General features: G+C 44.5%; 1 protein-coding gene across 1 annotated transcript in view; it reads right to left on the bottom strand.

The window, feature by feature from the left end:
* Positions 1 to 57: 57 nt before the first annotated feature.
* The window catches only part of tshz2 (teashirt zinc finger homeobox 2), a 54009-nt gene continuing 33171 nt past the window's right edge, over positions 58 to 20895 (bottom strand). Inside the window, exon 2 of the mRNA XM_004070997.5 lies at positions 58 to 3752. Coding sequence (XP_004071045.1) covers positions 751 to 3752 — 3002 coding nt within the window. The 3' untranslated portion in view covers positions 58 to 750. The remainder of the gene's footprint in view (positions 3753 to 20895) is intronic.

Genomic DNA, 20895 nt, shown 5'->3' with positions numbered 1-20895 from the left:
TCAAATGGATCAGTAGGAGAAATCCAGGAACAAAACACAAAGCATCCAAGCCAACAATAAATGTTAACTCTTTATTTGAATAGGTAAAAAATGGTGCAGGTATCACAGGTATCATCTGTCTTGTTAACATTGTTGCATGAAACTTACTTTTTTTATCCTCCTAAAATCTATTTACATGTGAAATCTCCTTGTTTTCCAAACCATCTAATGTTTATTTGAGTCATGTACAGAATCTGCATCTAAACTGGTGATTAAACATTTATTAAAGTGCTTTTATTTTTCTTCTTCTTTTTCTTCTGTCATTGCAACACAAAACATCTTTACAAAGCATTAAACTGTACAAGCCTGTGTGTGTGTGTGTGCGTGTGCGTGTGTGTGATGATAGGCTACATCTGCACTTTAGTGCACGTGTTCTGCATCACAGAGGCTGCTGTTCAATTAGCTCATTAATTTGCCTTTGAAATACAATTGAAACTTGACATATTATACAAATAAATAGTAGTCATAGCCAAGGCTATTGCATGCAAACATCAGCACTTTTATTTCTTCAAGCAGTAATACATTTCATTACTGGTGGTGCATTTTGAGCAGGGTGCAAAAGTATTTTCGTGTTTCCGTACACAGCTTTGAACCAGTGTGTCTCTGTTGTTCTCCAGAGTCATCGGGACGCCGTTGGGAAATGGTTGCGATGTCTGATCCATGTGATAAACTCAAAGTAAGAAGACAAAAAGTGGGGGGATGATGTGGCGGCTACTCCTTGTCCATCTCCACATACTGTGAATGGTTGTCCGGGGATTTGCTGTGAGTTTTACTCAGGTGGAGTTTCACCGCGTGGTTGCTGGCAAATGTCCGACAGCAGAGTTTACACTTGAACTTTGAGTCCACGTCCTCCTCGACGGCCAGAGCCTCGGCGGCTCTGATGCCGAGGGGCCTCGACAGCTCCGGCTCCTCCACCTTTGTCTGGTGCTCCACCGGCATTTTGCACATGTCTTTGATCTGGAAGCCGAGGTGGGATTCCAGGTGGGAAATGAACGTGGATGGAGAGCGAAACTGGGAAGCGCAGTCGTTGCAGTAGAAGACGGGGTGACCCGTGTCCATGTTTTTCAGGAATTTTGTCCCGCCTGTTTTTCTCAGCTGGTATTTGACGTTGGCTAACCAATGGCTTATGGTGGTCATAGACAATCCGGTGAATTTGGAAATGTGCATCCGTTCCTGAGGGCCTAGATCCGAGAGCAAGTACTTTCCCTCCGAGGTTTGGAAGAGGCTGGAGGCGAACTGAGCTTGGAGAATGAGCAGATGCCGAGGGTTCCAGTTTGACTGTCGGCCTTTGCGCTTGTGGACCGAGTACACCTCAGCGGACACGTCCTCAAAGCGCCTGACGTCCGATTCCAGTTTGGTGGTTGGAAACCTCGACGGCACAGAGGGTTTTGGCGTGGTGGCCTTGGGAAGAACCTTAACCATGTCTGCGATATCAGACAGGGCGTATTTATGAGGCAATGGGGTAGAGGGCTGCAACAGCAAGGAACTCGATTTGCTCTTTGATTTGGTCAGGTCTATGGGCTGGTCGTCACCAACGAAGAGAAAGCTGTTAGGAGGTCTTTTTCTGACGGGGCTTCCGAGCAGTTTCTCGCTGCTGCGATTAATCTCGGCAAAAATGTTCTGCGTGTGAGACGATAGTTTGTCTGCTCTGGAGTTATTAGGCTTATTTGCTTTGCCCAAATGATTGTTCAAAACCGACTGCAGAGCGCTGAGGGGGTTTACGCCGACTATATCGGACGTGTCACTGAGTGGCTCTGAAGCCGTGCTGCGTCCGTTGCTGGCAGCGGGGCTCGGCGTCTTGCCTCTGTCGGAGAAATCTGGGCTCAGCTTCCCTTTGATGGCCTCACTCACTTCAGTCACACAGTCGGCATCCAGCTTTGAAGAGGTGGAGGCGTCATCCTGACAGTCGCTGTCATCGTTCTCCGCCAGGTCAAACTTTATATTCTGACTCTCTTTACCATCGCTAATGCCAGCCTTTTCCTTTTTGATGTCCAAGTTGGGAGCATCATCATCGGGGTACAGCTTCGCCTTTGGGGCGATTGGCCGCAGCTTGTGGTTGAACGTCTGCTTCAGCTGAACGGGGGGCGATGCAGACAGAGGGGCGCTTTTGATGATGCTGGAGAGCTGGTAGGCGGCGTGAATGCTCGGATAGGCGCTCCAGCTCGGCGTCCCTGTTTGAGCTTTGTTGATGGCGGAGGCTACTGTATTGGCCAAGGATTTCAGGATGTCCCCTCCGCCATTAGAGTCTTGCTCTAGATCTTCTTCGCGTAAATAGGGATACTTAAAATTCCCATCGCCTGCCTTTTTATCCTCGCCATCTTGCTTGTCGTCTTTTGTGTCAGTTTCTTCCGGTTTGTCCGACATTTGTTCCCCTTGGCTTTCCTTTTCGCTGCCCCCAGGCGACAAGGTTTTTGGAGATCCCTTTTCTGCGTCCGCGTCACCTGTAGGTGGATCAGCTAAGCCCTGGATCTTCTCTACAGCCAGGGGGTCGAGGGCCAGTTGTTTGCCCTTTTTGGAGGCAGAGTTTGTGACCTTGATGAAGTGTCCAGTTACCATCATGTGTGTGGTGAGCTGCTGAAGGGTGTCGTGGGAGCTGCCACACTCCATGCACTTCAGAATCTGCGACTTGCACGTCTCGAACTGCCACGTGTAACTGGCTCCGTTTTGATATCCGTGGCGATTGTTGTTGGCGCTGGAAATGGCAGCCCGCTGAGCCTCCGTGAAGCCGGACACGCCGGTTGTGGAGTCCGGGGAGCACGGTCGCGTGCTTTCAAAGGCCCGCTTTTTCGCTGGCGGCAGTAATTTGGGCGTTATGACCGGTATTGGCTCTTTCAAAGGCACTTTTTGGTAATGCTTCGTCTTGATCATGTGCACGCTCAAATCCTGCAACGAGTCGAAGGAATGACCGCAGAACATGCACTTCAAAACTTTCTGCGCGTCCTCCTTTCCCTCCATCTCCTGCAGGTTTCGCTTGCGAGACTTGGAGGACGAGGCGGAGGAGTTGCTCTGCTTGCTGTGGTTGTTGTCTTGGTAGTGTCCTGTTTTGTTCATGTGTACGGTCAGCTCCACCAGTGTGTCGTAGGCGGCGCTGCAGTCCTTGCAGCGGAATCGGCTGGCTCCTGTGAACACTGAGCCGCAGGGTTTGGTTGTTTGCCTGTACAGGTGCACGGAGCTGAACAGATTGGGTTTGGACGCAGGCTTTGGAGAGAGCGTCTGCTGCAGGGTTTTGGAGAGGGCATCCTGGTGCCAGTCAAACTCACTCTTGGCGCTCCCATTGGTGCTGTCACAGTTGGCTTTGCTGGTGGTTTTGCCCATTTTTAAGTCCATTCCGATCCCTGTCCAGTAGGAATCGGACAGAAAGTTTGCATAGGCCGCCCTCATTTTCTCCAGGCTGCTGCTCGTCTCCTCTTTATGCTTCGAGCTGCGGCTTTCCTCGTCCCTTTGGCTCTCGGGCGGCGATGAGGTCTTGAAGTCGGACAGCCGGTCGCTGCTGTCGCTGAGGCGCGATTCCAGCTCGGCCTCCTGATTGGAGAGGACGCTGACGGGCGAGTTCTGGTTGCTGAAGGTGTTGGTGCTCTTGTTGTCCAGCTCCCTGTCCTCGCATAGTTTGGGACTAGTCTTTTCCAAGCATTCCTCCTCAGTTTGAGGCTCATTCTCTCCATCTTCCTCGTTGATGGAGTCCTGCAGAGCGGTGTCTTCATCGGGCACGTACACTGGAAAACAGACACAAAAAAAGGACATTAGAACACAGGAACTACTTTGTATACTGGTTTAATGACCCTCTCTGATCATCTATAGTAGAAACGTTTCCACTGGTCTTTAAATAATAATTATGCCGACTTTAGCCAAACTATAAAACTCTGTCTCATTTTGTAGGACACAGTTTCTGCAGAGCGGCTGTAGTTTATTAAAAATTCATCGGTGAGTTGTGGGCGAGACCATTGGCGAAGAGTAAGCCTGCCCACACTTCCCATCTGTTTACACTCCCTCCTGCTAGCTTACAGCCCTTCACAACCCCAACCACACATTGTGCAACAAAAATGGCGAGCAATATTGGAGCTATCCAGCCGTACAGTTTTGAGCCAGGTCCCTTTTCTCGTCTGCTCCTGATTCACAGCAATTTGAATAGAAAATACTCAGAAATGCCATTTGTAGGGCTTAATTTTCATTATACACGTCCTCCATCATCAGAAACACCTAAACACCATTTTCATTGGAGTGGGTCTCTAATTCGAAGAGTAAAGCTTGAGAATAGCAAATATTTTGGGGACTTTTCCTAACAGGGGGCTGTTGGGGCTAACAGTACAATTTGATTCACGACAGGCCATTGACTTAATGCTGTGTGCAGGAGTTTCTTGGCCTCAAGTTGAGATGTTTACTACAGTCGTTGGTCACTGAGTGACAAAAGGAAATTGATTCCTCTGCTGCCTGTTAAGCGTTATTGCAAATGACCTATTCCACAGTGATTACGGATGCTTGGGAACTCCTATGAAAATGCGAGCCCTTTGATTCAACACAGTCGCATGCGAGAAGTGCAATAAAGGAAATACGGAGATCGCCGCGTCCGCAATCAATCTGGAAAGAACTAGAAAGGAAAAAAAAGACAGCAGAGGATGCTTTTCTGCTATTACAAATCTGCAATAATTTAATGTTTAAGATTAAAATTGAGAGGGTAAAACAAAAAAAGATATAACTAAAACTTGTTTAAAAGTGTAAATACGCATAAAGAAAACCCTGATAGGAACAGCGACTCTTTCAAAATAATAGCGGCACTCTGTCACGTCATAATATTTTCCCTGACAGTCTCATTATTCACCTGTTTGTTCTCTCAACTCGCAGAGCACAAACATTATTGCTTCAATTAACAGATAATTAAACAACAGAATTTCTAATTGACACATTTCCCATCTTCCAATTAGAGGAAACTGATTCAGCATCGCAGGAATTTCATGCAGCTGCAGGCCTTTGTTAACCATTTTAACAGCGTTGCTGTCAGATTATTTTAAATCCATCCATCATTTTCCCACGTCAGGAGTACAGCACAGATGGTTTTATATCTTTGGAAGATGTCCTGCTATAAATGCAGTTTGTCAGAGTTGTCATATATCTTTTAGATATTTTCCACCTCGCAGTCAGGCTGGAAAAAAAGGGGGAAAAAAGTGCATTTTGGGAGAGATGTGGCAGATGTGCTCTGTGTTAAATATGAATAGGACCTAAGAGCCCAGGCCAGGCACTTCTGCATTTCATGTGGTTAATATTTCTCTTCTGAATAGAAGGCACTTCGTGAGGGTGGTGGTGGTGGAGGGGTGGGGGTGGGTGGCTGCAGCCTAGCACTCAGGCGTCCCACACTCGGCAGCCTGTAGAGCGTCTTCATCGGCTTTCGCCTCCTGAAAAGAAGACTTTTTGCGTATCAATATTTCACAAGCGCCTCCAGAGAAAGCCAGCAGATGAACTGCTCGCCAGTTAATGGACGGAGATGGAAAATTTGGACTTTCCAAACAAACATGCCCAATAAAACCTGCGCACACACACGTGCACACACATGCAGACTTTGGTTTGATTGACCATCTGAGATACACGATGGCTCCCAAAATTCCTCTGATGCTGAGGGGAGCAAAGATATGTTTTATTTAGGATCCTTTGAACATCCTGAGCAGAGAGCCGTGATGGTCTGAACGAGTGAACTGAAGGGCTTTGTGAAAAAAAAAACACATACATATACAATCTGTTAAAGTAAAATCACAAAATATGTATTTTTTTAGCAATCAAATCCATCTTTTTTTAGTCAAGAACAGATTGTCAGACAAATAGTGACATCTGTTTCCTGTCAGTGCATTCACACTGGCCAATTTGGTACAGAACCTCATTTGGCAGGTGTGAACGGAGCTTTGATGTGGATAAAAACATGTGTCTGCCAGTAGGAAAATATTCAGCTGCAAGTGACTCCTGGTGCGGTTCGGTAGCAGTGTGAATGCATGTGGACTGTGCAGACTAAAAGAAAAAGAACACAAGCATTTGGATCAAACCTTGATTTTTGAGTCAGAGTGTTGTTTCAGTTTGATATATGATTTGTGTATTAGGAAAAGAAAAAAAACAAAAAAAAGTCATTTTTTAATTTGCTGATAAGTAAGTAACTTTAAAGAAGAACTTTACAGTTGGCTCCAGGGGCGGAGCTATGGGGGAGGCAGCTTTTGAGTCATTATTAGTATCATTATTCAAGATTAAGAAATCATCAAGACAAGCTACTTTGACCAACAATAACCTAAAAAATGTATTTTAATGAAATAAAACGATAATAATGATAAAACTGCTAGAAATACATATTTTTGACCAATTCCTTTGGAACGGCCGTACACTCTGGTGTTTTGCAACCATTCAAAAATCTTCTTCCTCCGTCTCCATAAAAAAATGTTGTAGCCCCGCCCCTGGTTGGCTCATACTAAGCCTGGTGTAATGTAATGAAACAATAAAGTATAAATCCTTCTTAAACGTTAGAAACTTGGTATGCTGTAGGGATGCTGCTAGGTTCAATGGGGAAAACATGCAGTTTGGTTTTCAACTAAGAATTGTGGCGTCCTGAGGTCTTTCTTCTGTGTTGGTACTTCAGAACTCATTTGAGACGAAAAGGTACAGATTCTTGACAGAGAAGACATCGTTTGAAAGAGGGGTCAGAGAAGCAATACATGTAGAAGTTAATAACCCCTCCCTAAACAGAGGAGGCGGCCTCAGACACAATCTAGCCTTGTTTCCACTGAGCAGTACAGTTCGGTTCGGTTTAGAATGATCCGACAATTCAGGTGAGCATTTCTACTCAAAGTTGGACCGTCACGGCTCATGTGGGGTGAAGCTATCAACAATAACAATGTTCATTTTTGTCCCACTTAGCTTTTTGGTACTTCATATATCCAAAGCGTTTACTGTTGTTTGAGAGAAAATTGCGGGCGGCAAAGAGGAATAGAGCCGCTTTCTTGGAGCTTTCTTTTGTCGTAACGACCTACCGCCAATTAACGGGAACTGATCTGACTTAGTTCAGAACATTCCTCTGTCTGGTATCTAGATTGTAATTCCTTGTCTTGATACTTTCTACAGTTAATTTGGAGGTTCAATGTTATGAATTAAAAATAAATAAATATCTGAACTGAATTTAAACCTATGACTCATCCGGGAATGACAGAACATCCGAATACAGAACCAAGGTTGGGTAGGTGATGGAGACCACTAAGCATCCATTGATGTCCTGCACTGGCATGGAGTGATGTTATCGCTAAAAGCAATTGTTAGATTATCAGATGTCAAATTACAGAAGGGATTTTTTGCATTTTACTGTTTTAGAGATTCTTCTGATGGAGTCTAAAACTAACTTTGAAAATACAAGAGTGTTCCCACTGGTCTGTCACTACCGGATACCAGCGCATGTATTTGGAAGATGCTTTGTGTGAAATGCTGAAGTGGTGCAAATCTCGTGAATCTTGCTCCAGGACTTTTCTTTCACGGCACAGTTCAGATATATGCAAGACTTGTGTCATAGAATTCAAATAGTTATAATCGCAATAGCCTACGTGCACGATAGAACTTCCGGTTAACTTCCGTGTTTCGAGTGTGAGGCCGACAACTTCCTGTTGGTCGTGTTATTGTTGTGGGGAGTTTTGTTGAGTTGCTAGTTTTGAGTAAATAGGAGCGGATTTCGGGTAAAAGAAAGGCGTTTGGTGTTTCAACGCGTGACAAAGACATCACAACATTGTTTTGTACCCGTGTGCGAATTTGTCAAAGTACAACAGTACTAATATAAGCTTTCATAGCTTTCCAGTATATGTGTCGGTGAGAGCCGAATGGATGGTGAGCACGACGGGAGGACTTCACCCCAAACAAGACGAGTCGTGTTTCGTATTTGCAGCAATCGGAAAGAAAATGCGTCATGTAAACACGCCGTTCGTAATACTTTGCCCCGGTCAGATTCGTTCGGATCAAAATTTCTTTCCGATCGAGATAGCTGGGTTATACCGATCGTTGTTCCTGTAAACGGTCATTCCGATCGTGTGTCACTACTGCTCTGGGTTACGTCATGCATAGACGGTGTTTCGCTGAGAGAAAGCTTTGGAGCGCATACAGGACCGACCAGCGGCTCTGCGGACGCCCCGTGAAAAGCGCCGCTCCGCTATCGCCCCGCTGGGTCTCCCCTCTCTTTCACCCCTCACGAGGGAGATGCGGGGGGGATGCGTGTCCACTGACTGAGGTCTGGACCCGCCATCCGAGCTCTGCGTTCGGGCTCCGGTGCCAGTGGACCGAGTGAACCTCTCTGAGCAGAGCAGCCGGATTTATTAATGTGTTTGAGGGGAGGGTGCTTTGTTACGTGTGCGTTTTGTTATGTGTGAGAATTCGGACTGCGAGCCGAACCGCCGCTCTGGGTTAGCGGCTGCCGGGCTCGCGAGGACAGAGCAGAGCACACAGTGTGTGTGAGCTTAGAGCAGAAATGCCGCTCAGTCCTTAGAAACTGTTCAAAAAAAATCACGACACATGGAATTATGTTTCTAATTGTGCCCCGACAAATAAAGGCTGATCATTTACGTGCAGCCAGGATGCAGATTGCAGCGTTTCCCGCATGGTTTGTCCTGGATTTTGTCTCCATCAAAAGGCTAATGTTGTTAGCCCGTGTTGTTAGCCTCTCCTAACACTGGGTTGTTCTTCACTTCTGTTCTTCTTCCACAAAAAAAGCACTGACCACACGGATTAAATATAAAATGATAAGCGAACAGGCACTTCATAATATTCATAAAATTAATAAAAGCACGTTTGGAAGATCGCCTCGTATATTACCGAGCTGTTGCATAAATATGTGACAGCACAGGTTTGTTTACAACGGGACTCATTTCCTTTCGGTATTCTCGACACTATATATTTTAGACACGATATTTTGCCCATGTAACCACGCACTGGTCGACAATCCTGTAGATGTCGTTCACGTCGATTTTCGGGAGACCTTGTAGAAAACGGGTGAAATATACCATCTTTCGCAATCAAAATCTGCCGTGTCGCTGCTATAGAAGTCGCAAACCGGAAATGGTCGGCCTCACACTCAAGGCGGCGGAAGTAGAACTCCTTACTTTCGTGCACGGAGCCTATTATTCATTTCTCTTTTATAATTGATTTTTAAACAGTCTGTGAATGAAAAATGATGCCATCCAAAAGTCACTACCAAATCAAAGTCCCTTATAGGTCAAAGTTCAACCTGGTTTAACCTTCAATGTGCGTTCAATGGCCCCACGTTTTGTACATAGAGCTTGAAAATGATCTTAGAAACTTGCATAGAGATGTGTGAATGCGAGAGTTTTGAAGTCTGAAATGCGTCTTTACATGAGTTTAAATAAAGTTTTCATTGGAAGTGGTCACCTGAACGCGCGTTCCCGAGGATGGTGTGAACAAAGCACAAGACAATGGACCAGCAACTTTGCTTAAAAAGGATAAAAAAGTCTAAAAGTGTAAAAGATTCATAGATCTGGTAGAACTCTGACGTAAGCCATCAGAGAATCCACAAAACAAAAAGAAAAAGAGACGAAACGGTCATTTTGAGCTGTTATTATGGGGTGTATCTTTACTTTAAGGGTATAGGTTTTAAACAAAAGTCCTCCTTTAAAGTTCCATGAGTTTTAATTTGAATGTTTGTCCTTATCTCTGTATTTGAGGTTGGAGCCGACAGCGATGAACAGCTGCCCTTCCTGCTGTTCTGTGCCGTTCTATCAGATGCCCCAAGTCGCCGACATCCAGAGGCGCCAATTAACCTTCTGGAAGGGATCGCTCCAAGATACCCGCATGCCTGACTCGGCTTCGCTCTCCATTTATAACAGGGCTTCGCCAGCTCCTGATCTGAACTGTTGGCAGGCCCTGATCTGAACCGTGCGCCCGCCATTCCAAGCTCGTCATCACACCCAAAACTGCATATTTGTGCACTAACAGGAAAAAAAGGAAACCAATTCAGACAAACCCCAACCCTGAGCCGCCATTCAAAACAAGAACCCGGCATGTCTTGCATGTGATTTAGCGTGTCATAAAGCGGCGTAAAGCCTCCAATCGGTGTCACAACAAATTTATCTCTTTAGACATAGATATGCAAAGGTCAAAAAACCTGAGGTGTCCATCATAAATCAGGCAGTTGAAGTGTTTATAACCTTTATCCGTTGGAGCAGACTCTTGGCACAGCGAGGCCTGGATTTACAGAAGCAGCGGCCCGTTCTGGAGCCCAGAAGACCCCCCCCCCCCCGCCACACACACACACACACACTTTTTACATTCAGCAAAGGCATAGAAAACGGCGGATCATGTTCACGGCCGCGCTTGCCAACTGGAATGGTGCTAAAGGCTTACATAACAACATCTTTATGCTTCAATCGCGAGCGTTAACATCCTCGCGGGACCCTCCTGCGCCATTCGATACGTGCCGATTGTCTCAGACAGCTGCGAAGGCCTCCAGCAGGAACTTTCTGGAACGGCAAGAGCATTTATTTGTTGGAAGGTCAACATTTCCTTCGTTAATCCCGATAAGGAATTAGCGGCCCGCCAAGCTTCCGCAAATGGACTGCCTGCAATCCGCGACTCCGGAGTTTGCCGGGACCCGATGGTGACGCTATCTTCAGAGGAGATTGGGTAATTCGTAGGCGCCGTTGACAGGTCTGTGCCACTTCCCTCCACCCAGCAATGCCGCCGCCGCCACTCTCCGGTTGTCTCAAGCTACACTTTTTGCAGCTCACAAATCAATATCTCTTTTTACTTCTCATTGATTGCCTGGCGGTGGGACCAACCTAAGCAGGACTGTTATGACATTTCTAGATTTCCCCCTGTCCTTGGAACAATCAATTACACGCACATGGCAATCAAAACCTCTCCGCAAAATGAACCCGCTCCATGACATTTTCATCTCCTGGATTTATGCCATAAGAAGAAGACGAAAGGAGAGAAAAAAAAGAGGCCCTGCCGGATCGACATACAGACTGACTCTTTTTTTTTTTTTTTTTTTTTATTCTTTCTTTTTCAAATGCACCTCGGTAATTGTGCTTGTACATACAGACACTCATCTGTTGTTATAAATAGGTGTGAAATGTCAGTCAAAAAGTACCTGGCGTGCAAAACATCATTCTAATCAAAGTTGTGAAGACTTTTTTTTTTTTTTCTCGCAGTGTCGTTTCAAAAAGTCACCCCTGATGTGATTTCATCTGTGAGCTATCATTAGAATGAGCCGGTTTAATATTTGACAGCGATATCTGACTAACGCAGCGAGAAGTGCACGTCACGATCAAACAGACACATTGTCAGACACGCTGATGATCACCTTGATGACGTGTCTGAAGTTAATTCTGAACCCAACCGCTTGAGAAAACGGCGAAGACCTCATTCGGCGCCCCGGAGCCATTTGTAAAGATCTGTAAACACCTCACTTCTCATTGTTCCCTGTCAGGAAACAGCCTCCCAGAGCCCAAGGACACTGCAGAGTAAAGACGAGACGATCACTCCAACGCTGCTCCTCCTGATGAAATTTGTCTGGGGGTTAATTGAAATCGCAGAAAGAAATAGTTTCTGACTTGCCTTTAAACAGGAGTTTGTCATGAGATCCCATGTGACCCATTATACCACTTCAAAAACCCTGCATCAGATTATCAACTGTGGTACAACAATCTGGCAAAAATAACACAGATTAATGTGAGGTGGGTTGAAAGCAACCACAACCCCCCCCCCCCCCCCCCCCCCCTGAAGTCTGCAACCCCACCCAGTGATTTTTCCAGATCTTTCTGGGGTTTTGAGTACAAAACCAAGAGATGGAAACACTCACAGTTAATCTTTGTATGCATGAAGGCGATGTTACTTAAAGCGCATTACGTACTTCACTAAACACAAGCCATCCATGCAGATAAATGCCTCGCTTTCCTACAGCCGCGCCTTTAATATTTAATAGTATAATCAAATAAAAAACCATCGCGGCTCCAAAGAAGGCACGGACTACTCGAGGACAGATTGTGGAGACAACAAATGGTACAATGTGCTCAGACGGACCGAGAGCCAGATTAATATGAGAGGATCGCAAATATGACACCATATCCTGCCATCTGGCTGTTCATTTGGGCAAAAATGATCACAATAATTATGGCAATTAATCAAAAATGTTTTCACAACCAACATTCTGTGGACTGAAAACACAGAGAGGACTGAAGCAAACAACTACTGCAGCCAGTGCTTGGAGTTCCAGTGGTGCATTTTCATACACCAGCACAACAGTAAAAAACAGAAAAAATAAAGCTTTTGCCTTTTTTTTGTGGCTGTACCGGTCTGCAGAGCATGACTGCATGACATCACCAATGGAGGCTGCTGAGGTTGAAGACTCTTCAGTCTATAAAAGACCAGAACAGCGCGATGGGAGATGGAAAAACAGACATCTTACTTCTGAAGGGTTTCTCATCGACTTTCAAAGAGACAATCCAAGCGTTCCTGTTGACTATCATAGAAAGGCCCGAGACTTTTTTAGGAGAATGTGACAAAAACTCACAACATTTCTCTATTCTCAAAGACCTAAAGCAGTGGTTCCCTATACCCCCAGTAGCTGTCCGTGGGACAGTTGGGACAGTTTTTCTGTTCTCTTTATAATCTGATGCTGAAGGAAGTTTTACTTTGGAAAATTACTGGATTCTCCACCACATCCACTTGACCACATGTCTAAGTCTGTCGGTCAAAAATCCATCCGCAAATTTCCTAAAGTGGCTGCACCGACCGCTAAGTTGAAAGCCTCGAGCTAGCAAAGTTAACAAAAAAAAACAAAAAATTTGGAAACTTTCTTTTCGTAAAAAAAAAAAAAAAAAAATCCAGCCGGGAAACAGCCTTCAATTTCAAAATAAAAGAAAGAATCGCTGAGAGGCTGACGCTGGGTCCGGTTATTGAATGAAGCGCTCAAACAAATCAAGAAGCATAACAAAGTTCGTATTTTGAACTTTTAATAGTGAAAAAGGTCATTAATTCCACTTATTATAACGTGATCAAAAAAGAGAAAAAAAGCAAAGAATCAACAAAAAGTACAAAAGCGATAAAAAGTGGTCAACAAAAAATACGGCAACCCAGCTCACCCCCTCTTGCATCTGACACAGGGACAAACCACAGGTGAGTTAAAACTACTTGACGAGGATTGGGAGAATGTCCTATGGTCAGATGAAACCAAAACAAAAGTTTTTGGTAAGAACTGTGCTTGGAGGAGAAAGAATTCTGAGTTGCATCCAAAGAACACCATGCCTACTGTAAAGCACGGGGGTGGAAACATCATGCTTTGGGGCTGTTTCTCAGCAAAGGGACCAGGACGATTGATCTGTGTAAAGGAAAGAATGAATGGGACCATGTATGATCAGATATTGTGTGAAATCCTCCTTCCATCATCAAGGGCATTGAAGAGGAAAAATGGCTGGGTCTTTCAGCGTGACATTGATCCCAAACACACTGCCGGGTTAACAAAGGAGTGGCTTCATAAGAAGCATTTCAAGGCCCTGGAGGTTCTAGCCAGTCTCCAGATCTTAACCCCGTAGAAAATCTTTGGAGGGCGTTGAAAGTCCGTGTTGCCCATCGACAGCCCCAAAACATCACTGCTCTAGAGGAGATCTGCATGGAGGAATGGGCCAAAATCTCAGGAACAGTTTGTGAAAACCTTGTGAAAACTTGGAGAAAACATTTGACTGCCGTCATTGCCAACAAAGTATTGAGCTTAACTTTTATTATTGACCAAATACTTATTTTCCACCATACAGTAAATATACAAATACGTATTCTGATTTTCTGGATTTTTTTAATCCTATTTTGTCTCTCATAGTTAAGATCTACATATGATGTAAATCACAGGCCTTTCTCATCTTTTTAGGGGGGAAAACTTGCACAATTAGTGGCTGACTAAATACTTTTTTGCCTCACTGTACATGTCGATACTAACTTGGCACATAGTTTTGGTACCCATTCCTAATGGGTGGCTCCTCTAATTTTTGGATTAAGATGACATTTTTTTTTACCCAATAATTAAAAAAACGTTTAATGAACCAATGGGTCAACTGCATATTTTTTTCAGCTAAAGTAAAATCTTTTGAGATACAAAACATTAAAGTTGTCGAGTGTAGGTAAAAGATAAACCTGTGGAATTGTTCTTATAATTGAGTCCCATATAACCTTTCGTGTGTGGTGTAGTTAGAATACACAGAACGTTCTCAAATAAAATCCTCCAAAACAACCAGTTAGCTTCGTTTTAATAAAAATTAAGAATCACGCTTTAAAACTGGAGATATTACATGATACGAGAGCCTCACAAGCAATGATGGTAACAATGATAAATGTTAAAAGTTTCGTTTTAACATTCAATAGAAACTTTTGATCGTTCGTGTGGTTTGTTGACAGACATAGCCGGCTTGTTTTGCTCCTGAAAAGGCTAAAATTCAGGATAATCTCATGGATGTCTGAAAGTATCTGGAGCAACGGCCGGGTGCCCTTAGTTTTTTGTTTTATAAACCGGTAAGAGTAAAAAAAGGAGGTAGTGATGGGGGGGTTGTAGCGGCGCTGCTCTGTCAGTTGGTTTCTGAGGAGCCTGTGACACGGCTCTCCAGGAACAACATGATGAGGTCTGATAGTTCCTTTCTGCAGAGTAGCAGTTTACCCCTCATTCACCCTTATCAGAGAGCCCAACCATCATCTTAACAGCACGCCACTCAAAGCGTTTCGCATATTGGAGCTGACCAGTCGAGCAAACGGGGGCGGCGCTAATAAAAGACCATCTTGCTTCGGTTCAAATTTCCCTGATTGAATGTCAGTCAGGAATGTTTGCGTGGCAGCATGGAGGACGTCGTTTAAAGGGCCACTGCCTCCAACACATAAGGCCTTTGTGCTGCTTTTATGAGACACTGAGTGAAAGGTATGACTGCCTGCGGTCGTCTGCACATGGCCCCCCGTGTGCAGTTTGTTTTTCCTCACAACCAAAGACTCCACTACAGTCTTTATGATCTTCAATACACACATGCATAATCCTTCAGTTCTGTTTTTTTCTCTTTGTCTAAAACTCTGCATCGAAGCGTGCCTGAAAACTTCACCGTACCACGTTTGACAAAGGCGGCCGGCTGCACGTACTTAGCCGTGCTCCAATCCCCTAAGGAGGCGGTGGATGTATGCAGAGGGCCCGCATCATAAACTTTGCATGAACCCTAAACGCTGGCCGCCCGCAAAACAACACGGGTCCTCCATCAAGGTCAGGCCTCCACGACTCCGACAGAGCAGCTGGAGGAGGACGCCATGTCTCCTCCTAAAAACAATCTGCCTTTTGAGCAACTCTTCCCATCCACTCTACATCTGTGTGAACCTTTCATTACACTCTGGAGGACTTCCAGCTCTACTTCCTCGAGCACAAAGGGAGTTTCTATTTTTTTTTTCTTACTCTATTAATAGAAGATTGACACTTTTTCAAGTGACTCTACAGCGTGATTCAGTGGCTCAACGATGATGGCACAGGAAGTTTAGGTAAGGGTGCAAAGCGCCAAACAGCAGGAAAGAGAGAACCGCATCAAAACAGCTTCTTATCTCCGTTCATTTCTTTGGGAAATTAAAGTGTCATCTGCAAAATGATGAGGGGGTCCGTCGTTATCCCTCAAAAGTCCAAACTTCTGGAACTGCGCAGTGCTCATCGTCACAATAGCTGCGTTTCCATTGACGATAATAAAAAACAAAACAAAAACAAAACTTGCATTTATCGGGGGAAAAAATGTTGCGCTTGGACGAGGTGATTTTTTTAGGCAAATCGAAATGGACACACTTTGCAAAACTCCAATGGAAACACATTTTTCGGATTAAATGGGTCACATGACCAACAGGTCTGCACGGGTAGTCAGTTTGCATCCATTTCCTTAACCCTTGTGCTATCTTAGATGACCCCACCCTTGCATTGACGTGTTCTCCCTACCATGACAAAGGTGGAATAAAGGTGGAAAGATTTCATGTAATCCATGGACACCAGTGAAGATCACAAATCATTGAAGAAAAAAGGTTCGGAGCACTGTATAGTGGGTCTATATGACCCAACTCCCAATATTAAAGTGCCTAGGATAGCGGTTAACCAGCGCTGGGTTGCCAGAGACTTGTTCTGGCTACTGTTGGGCGAATGGGGGATACATTCTGGACAGGAGAACTGCTGCAAGAAAGGGAAACAGCCTTCTCCGGCCTTCTAAATATTATGATTTTTTTTCTTATTTTCATCCAGACAATAATAAATACATCCTTTAGTTTGAGTCATGTTTTTCTTTTTCCCCTCTTAAACTAAAGCGGGTCACAGAGGCACAGAAGTAGTGGCGGAAACCGGCTTTTCCAGCAGGAGTGAAGCTCATCGCACCGGGAGAGACTCTGAATGATCTCATGAACCGAGACGTGGAGACGGGATCACCGTTGTTTTGGTAGAGCGCTTTAAAATAAATCAACCGGATTATGCATGCACTGTAAGGAGATATACACAGACAGAAATTTGAATGCATCTGCTGTAAATCAAAGTTCACATCCGTGTTTTTTTCAAATGAATATTGTGTGAGTTGGTTTGTGTTCATTCGCATAAGAAAATTTTGAAAAAATTAACAGAAAGTAGAGCTTACAAAGAGAAAGAACAGGTTGAAATAGTTCTGAGAACACTAGAACAGACAATCAATTGTTCAACACCTTTGGAAGTTATCGTGGATTTTAGACAACACTATTTGCAAATTGAAAAAAGTACACTTTAAAAGCTGACAGCCGAGATTCCTGCATTTAAGAACTACATAAGAAATGTTTGAAAATATTGTAATTTATACGTTTTTGCTTTTCTTTTTAATAATGATATTCATAATGTATACTTCTATTTAATGGATCTGTTTAATCCACAGTGAGAAGATTGGTTGTTCCACGTCTATTTAGCTAGAGAAAAAACAGTTGGTGATGCACCTGAAATGATTATTAATGATAAGCAGGAAAGCGGTTGGTCCAGATGAGAGCAGAGTTGCGTTCAGGTGAAGGATTTTTAATTAAAAAAAAGCACACTCATTGATGCGTTCGTGCTGTTTGTGTGGCGCATGTGTCTGTCTTTCACCCGGCAGCAAACATATCAAAGCTGTTCAAATATGGCCTCTGGAAAAAAGTCGCTTCAACTAAAACATTTTCCCGTGCCCCATATCCTCATTTACCCTCCACGCCAGCCGGCGCCGTGACATTTGTAAGGTGTTCAGCCACAATGGAAGAGGAGTGCACAGCCTTTTTATTCATCGCATGTGGGGGGAAAAGTGGTTAATTTATTGAAAAGAAGGTAGGCGGACGAAGCAGCGGAACGGAACTGATACCCAGCGTGGCTGTAGGTTGGGCACCGAGGGGAAGGGGGGAGGAGACGGGAAGCAGGAGGAGGGGGGGCGGAGACCAGGGCGACAGAGGAACGGTTAATGGAAATGAGTGACAGGCTTTCAGAATGATTTACAACGGGTGGCGCTGCGGCAGAGCCGGCGCTTGATGGATGATCCTGAAAGACGGAGACGAACCATAAATCATGTCTTTGAATCATTGACAGAGATAAAGGAGGGGGAGAAAAAGCAATGGCATTGACGTTCATTCTTCCAATAATGTACATTGACGAGTTACACTACGGAGCCTTAATTAAAAAGTGAGCTGGGGTCCTCTCCCCCTCCTCTCACCCGGCTCCTCCATCCCCTCTCATCTCTTCGGCAATATCAGTGGTAATTAAAGATGCCGCATCCCCGGCCCATGTCCCACAGCTAGCTTCCTCCAGCTCACAACAGCAGCCAGATTAGATAAGAGCCCTGCGAAAAGATAATGCCCCCCCCCCCTCAACAGCTTCAATGCCATTCTGCCTCATTTGTTTCTACATCTGTGCAAGCGCCAGTAAAGGAGGGTCAATAGTTCTGAGATTTTTTTTCTTCTCCTTGTTTTTGTTAAAGCTTTCAGAGCAGCAAAGAGGGAACTGAATTCGTCCTCCCACATCCCACTCTTGAAAATAGTGTTGTTCTGCCTCGAGTGCAGATGGCACTTTGATAAGCAGGAGGAGCCCTGCAGGAGCACAGAGCCCAGATGAGTGGCACCGCACGTCAGCTGAGCTCCCTCAAAGAGCACACAATAGAGCAATGAGGTGAAAGTAATCCTAAACATCTGTCTTATGTGTTCTACACGCACAGGCTGTTTGTTCAAGTTCTAGGAAAGACATTAGCAAGAGGCAGAGAGGAAAATATATCAATTCATGCACCGGTTCTCCAAAGGAGATTAAAGCAGGGGCCTCGGCTGCCCCCCCCCCCCCCTATCGCTGGAAAACAACATGCAAATGCAGAAATGTCCTTTCTCATTACAATTAGGCAAATCTTAGTGCAATGCAGCTCATTTCTACCTTGTTTAAGGCCGTGTCACACAACCACGACAGACGTTTTATGCATATTGCACGGATGAACATTGGTCATGTGAGAAAAGTTGTCTTTATGTGAACATTTTCACTGATGGATCACGAATGAACCGCATTAAAACCACAGAAGAAGTACGACTAAACCACAAAAAGACGGACATCGATGAGTGACAACGCAAGAAACGCTCGGGAATGACGTGTTTTCAATTCAATTCATTTTTATTTATATAGCCCAATATTACAACAATAGTCGTCTCAATGGGCTTCTAACCAGTAGTTGTGTTAGAAACATGAACCATAAAGACCATGAAGTCACAGAATTTAATAGGAAATGGCTAAACTAAACTAAACTACACTAAACAGACTAAGCTAAACTGAACATGCCTGCCCTTAGACCAGGGGTGTCCAAACTTTTAGCAGCAAGGGTCAAATTTGGCGAGGTAAAAATGTGTGAGAAAAATTATTTTAATCATTTTACTAGCATTACATTTGAATTAAAATGAACTATTATATGAACATTTTACTTTTTATGTCATAGAAGACCACACAGGTTGTTGTTCTTTTGTTTTGTTTTTTGGTAAAATGGCATAATCATGATCAAAAGAACACTGGAAACGCATTGAAAATAGATAGAGATGATCGGAGACGGACTTTAATGCTCCCTGACCTGCAGTAGAGCAGCGACTTAAGGCAAAACACTTGTCCAACCAACAAAGAAACTAAATCAGGCAGTTTGATTTATTTAAAAAGTTCCACTTTACACCTAAAGTGTTTGTAAAGGTGCTGGATAAAGCAGAATAAACTATAAACCAAGTATTTGTTGTGGCAATAAAGCCGTTTTGACTAAATAAGTTGAGCTTGTGTGATTCAGTTATGGTTATTCCATCGGAGGCCTCCAATCTCAACTTCATTTAACTGAAGGGCCAACAAGATTTTACGTAGAATTCTGGGTACAACCCCTGTCCCTTCACCTCACCTGAGCATGCAGGTGAGTCACAGTACAGAGGAAAGCTGCCTTTGAAGCTTTACAGCTGCTAAAGCCTTAAGGCCTGTTCACACCGGGACGAATTTCGCCCGTGATTTTTCGCCGACGTTTTTAACGATTCGTGACTAAACAAAGGGCACCAATGTGACGCGCCGCGTCGAAAACTATGCGACCAATGAGAACAGCGCTTTTGCACACATGTCTGGAGCCTCTGAAGTTACAGTAAAACACAACTTGGGGGCGCTCAAACACAAAACTGCCTTTCTGAGCACACATACCAGCGAAGAAGATAAATGCCAAGTAGCGTCTACACTGCCACGACGAAATAATGACGGACATTTTAAAATATCCCCGAACCAAGCACCAGTTGGAGCTACTGGTGCTTGAAATATTCATGTTTTCTTTGTTTGATTCTGACAAGCGCGTAAATACTTGCTCTCTTCTTCTGAGTGAAAAGCGACTTTAAGAAGCGTAAAGTTGCGCAGCGCCACCTTGTGTACAGGAGTATTTCTGTTTTATATTAAGCGCCATCTAATGTCAGGGAATGAAATTGCATGTTCACTCGGCTCATCGTCAGCGAAAATCGCCTGGGTGTGAACACAAAAAACGTGGCGAAAAACACTGGCGAATAACGCCTGGCGAATATTCGTCCCGGTGTGAACGGGCCTTTAGTCAAATGCACTAGTACAGGGGTTGCAAGATTTTGGGTTGTCCAGGTGAGTTGAGGGTCGTAAAGAGGATCAGCTTTCACACCGGAACTTTAGCTCCTGTGATGACATGCTTTCCACAAACCCTTCAACAGTTTACGCAATTTAGATCATTCCAGCGGATTTTGAAGCAGGGAAAAGTTTCCTTGCGTTGATATGCAACATTTTACAGTAGTGACGTGTCTACGCAAACAGCATAAACCCGTTGATTCTGTCGTGGAGAAAAGCAGCCTTGCGACAAGTGAAGCCGATATGAAAAGCTGCGGCGGAATCAATGGATTCACGTTGATCGTCCAAAATCAGTCCAAAAATGACACTATGTCAAGGAGGGTGTGTTATTTAGGTGTGGCCAGCGACACCTCTGGTATTAAAGGTTAAAATGGAGCCCGGGTGTGTTCTGCAGTTACCTTCATGCTTGTACGAACACCTCAACGAACGTCGTGAAAAAGGTTGTTGTGCGTGTGGCAAATGCATCGTCATGTATAGTCAAGGGTACATACGATCGAGACTGTTGTATGATGCCCTTATGCTGCACTTTAGACGTTAGTAAGGTGCGAGTCCTGAACCCTTGATGACCGCGTGCAAGTGCTGCACCCACATGATGCATAAGAGCCCACAGAATGCGTGTGCGAATCCCACACAAACTACGCTTTGATTGTCTAATGTCTGAATTTTAAAAATCAGGATGCATGCAAGGAGCACGCACTGATTACGGGAACAGCACTAACGGGTTCTTGGCAGAGTGCACGTTTTCC

This window comes from Oryzias latipes, chromosome 7, assembly GCF_053564925.1.
Source record: "Oryzias latipes strain Hd-rR chromosome 7, Olatipes_Hd-rR_3.1".
Taxonomy (NCBI): Eukaryota; Metazoa; Chordata; class Actinopteri; order Beloniformes; family Adrianichthyidae; genus Oryzias; species Oryzias latipes.
Note: the sequence above shows the minus strand (reverse complement) of the source record. Positions and strands in the feature narration are given on the sequence as shown.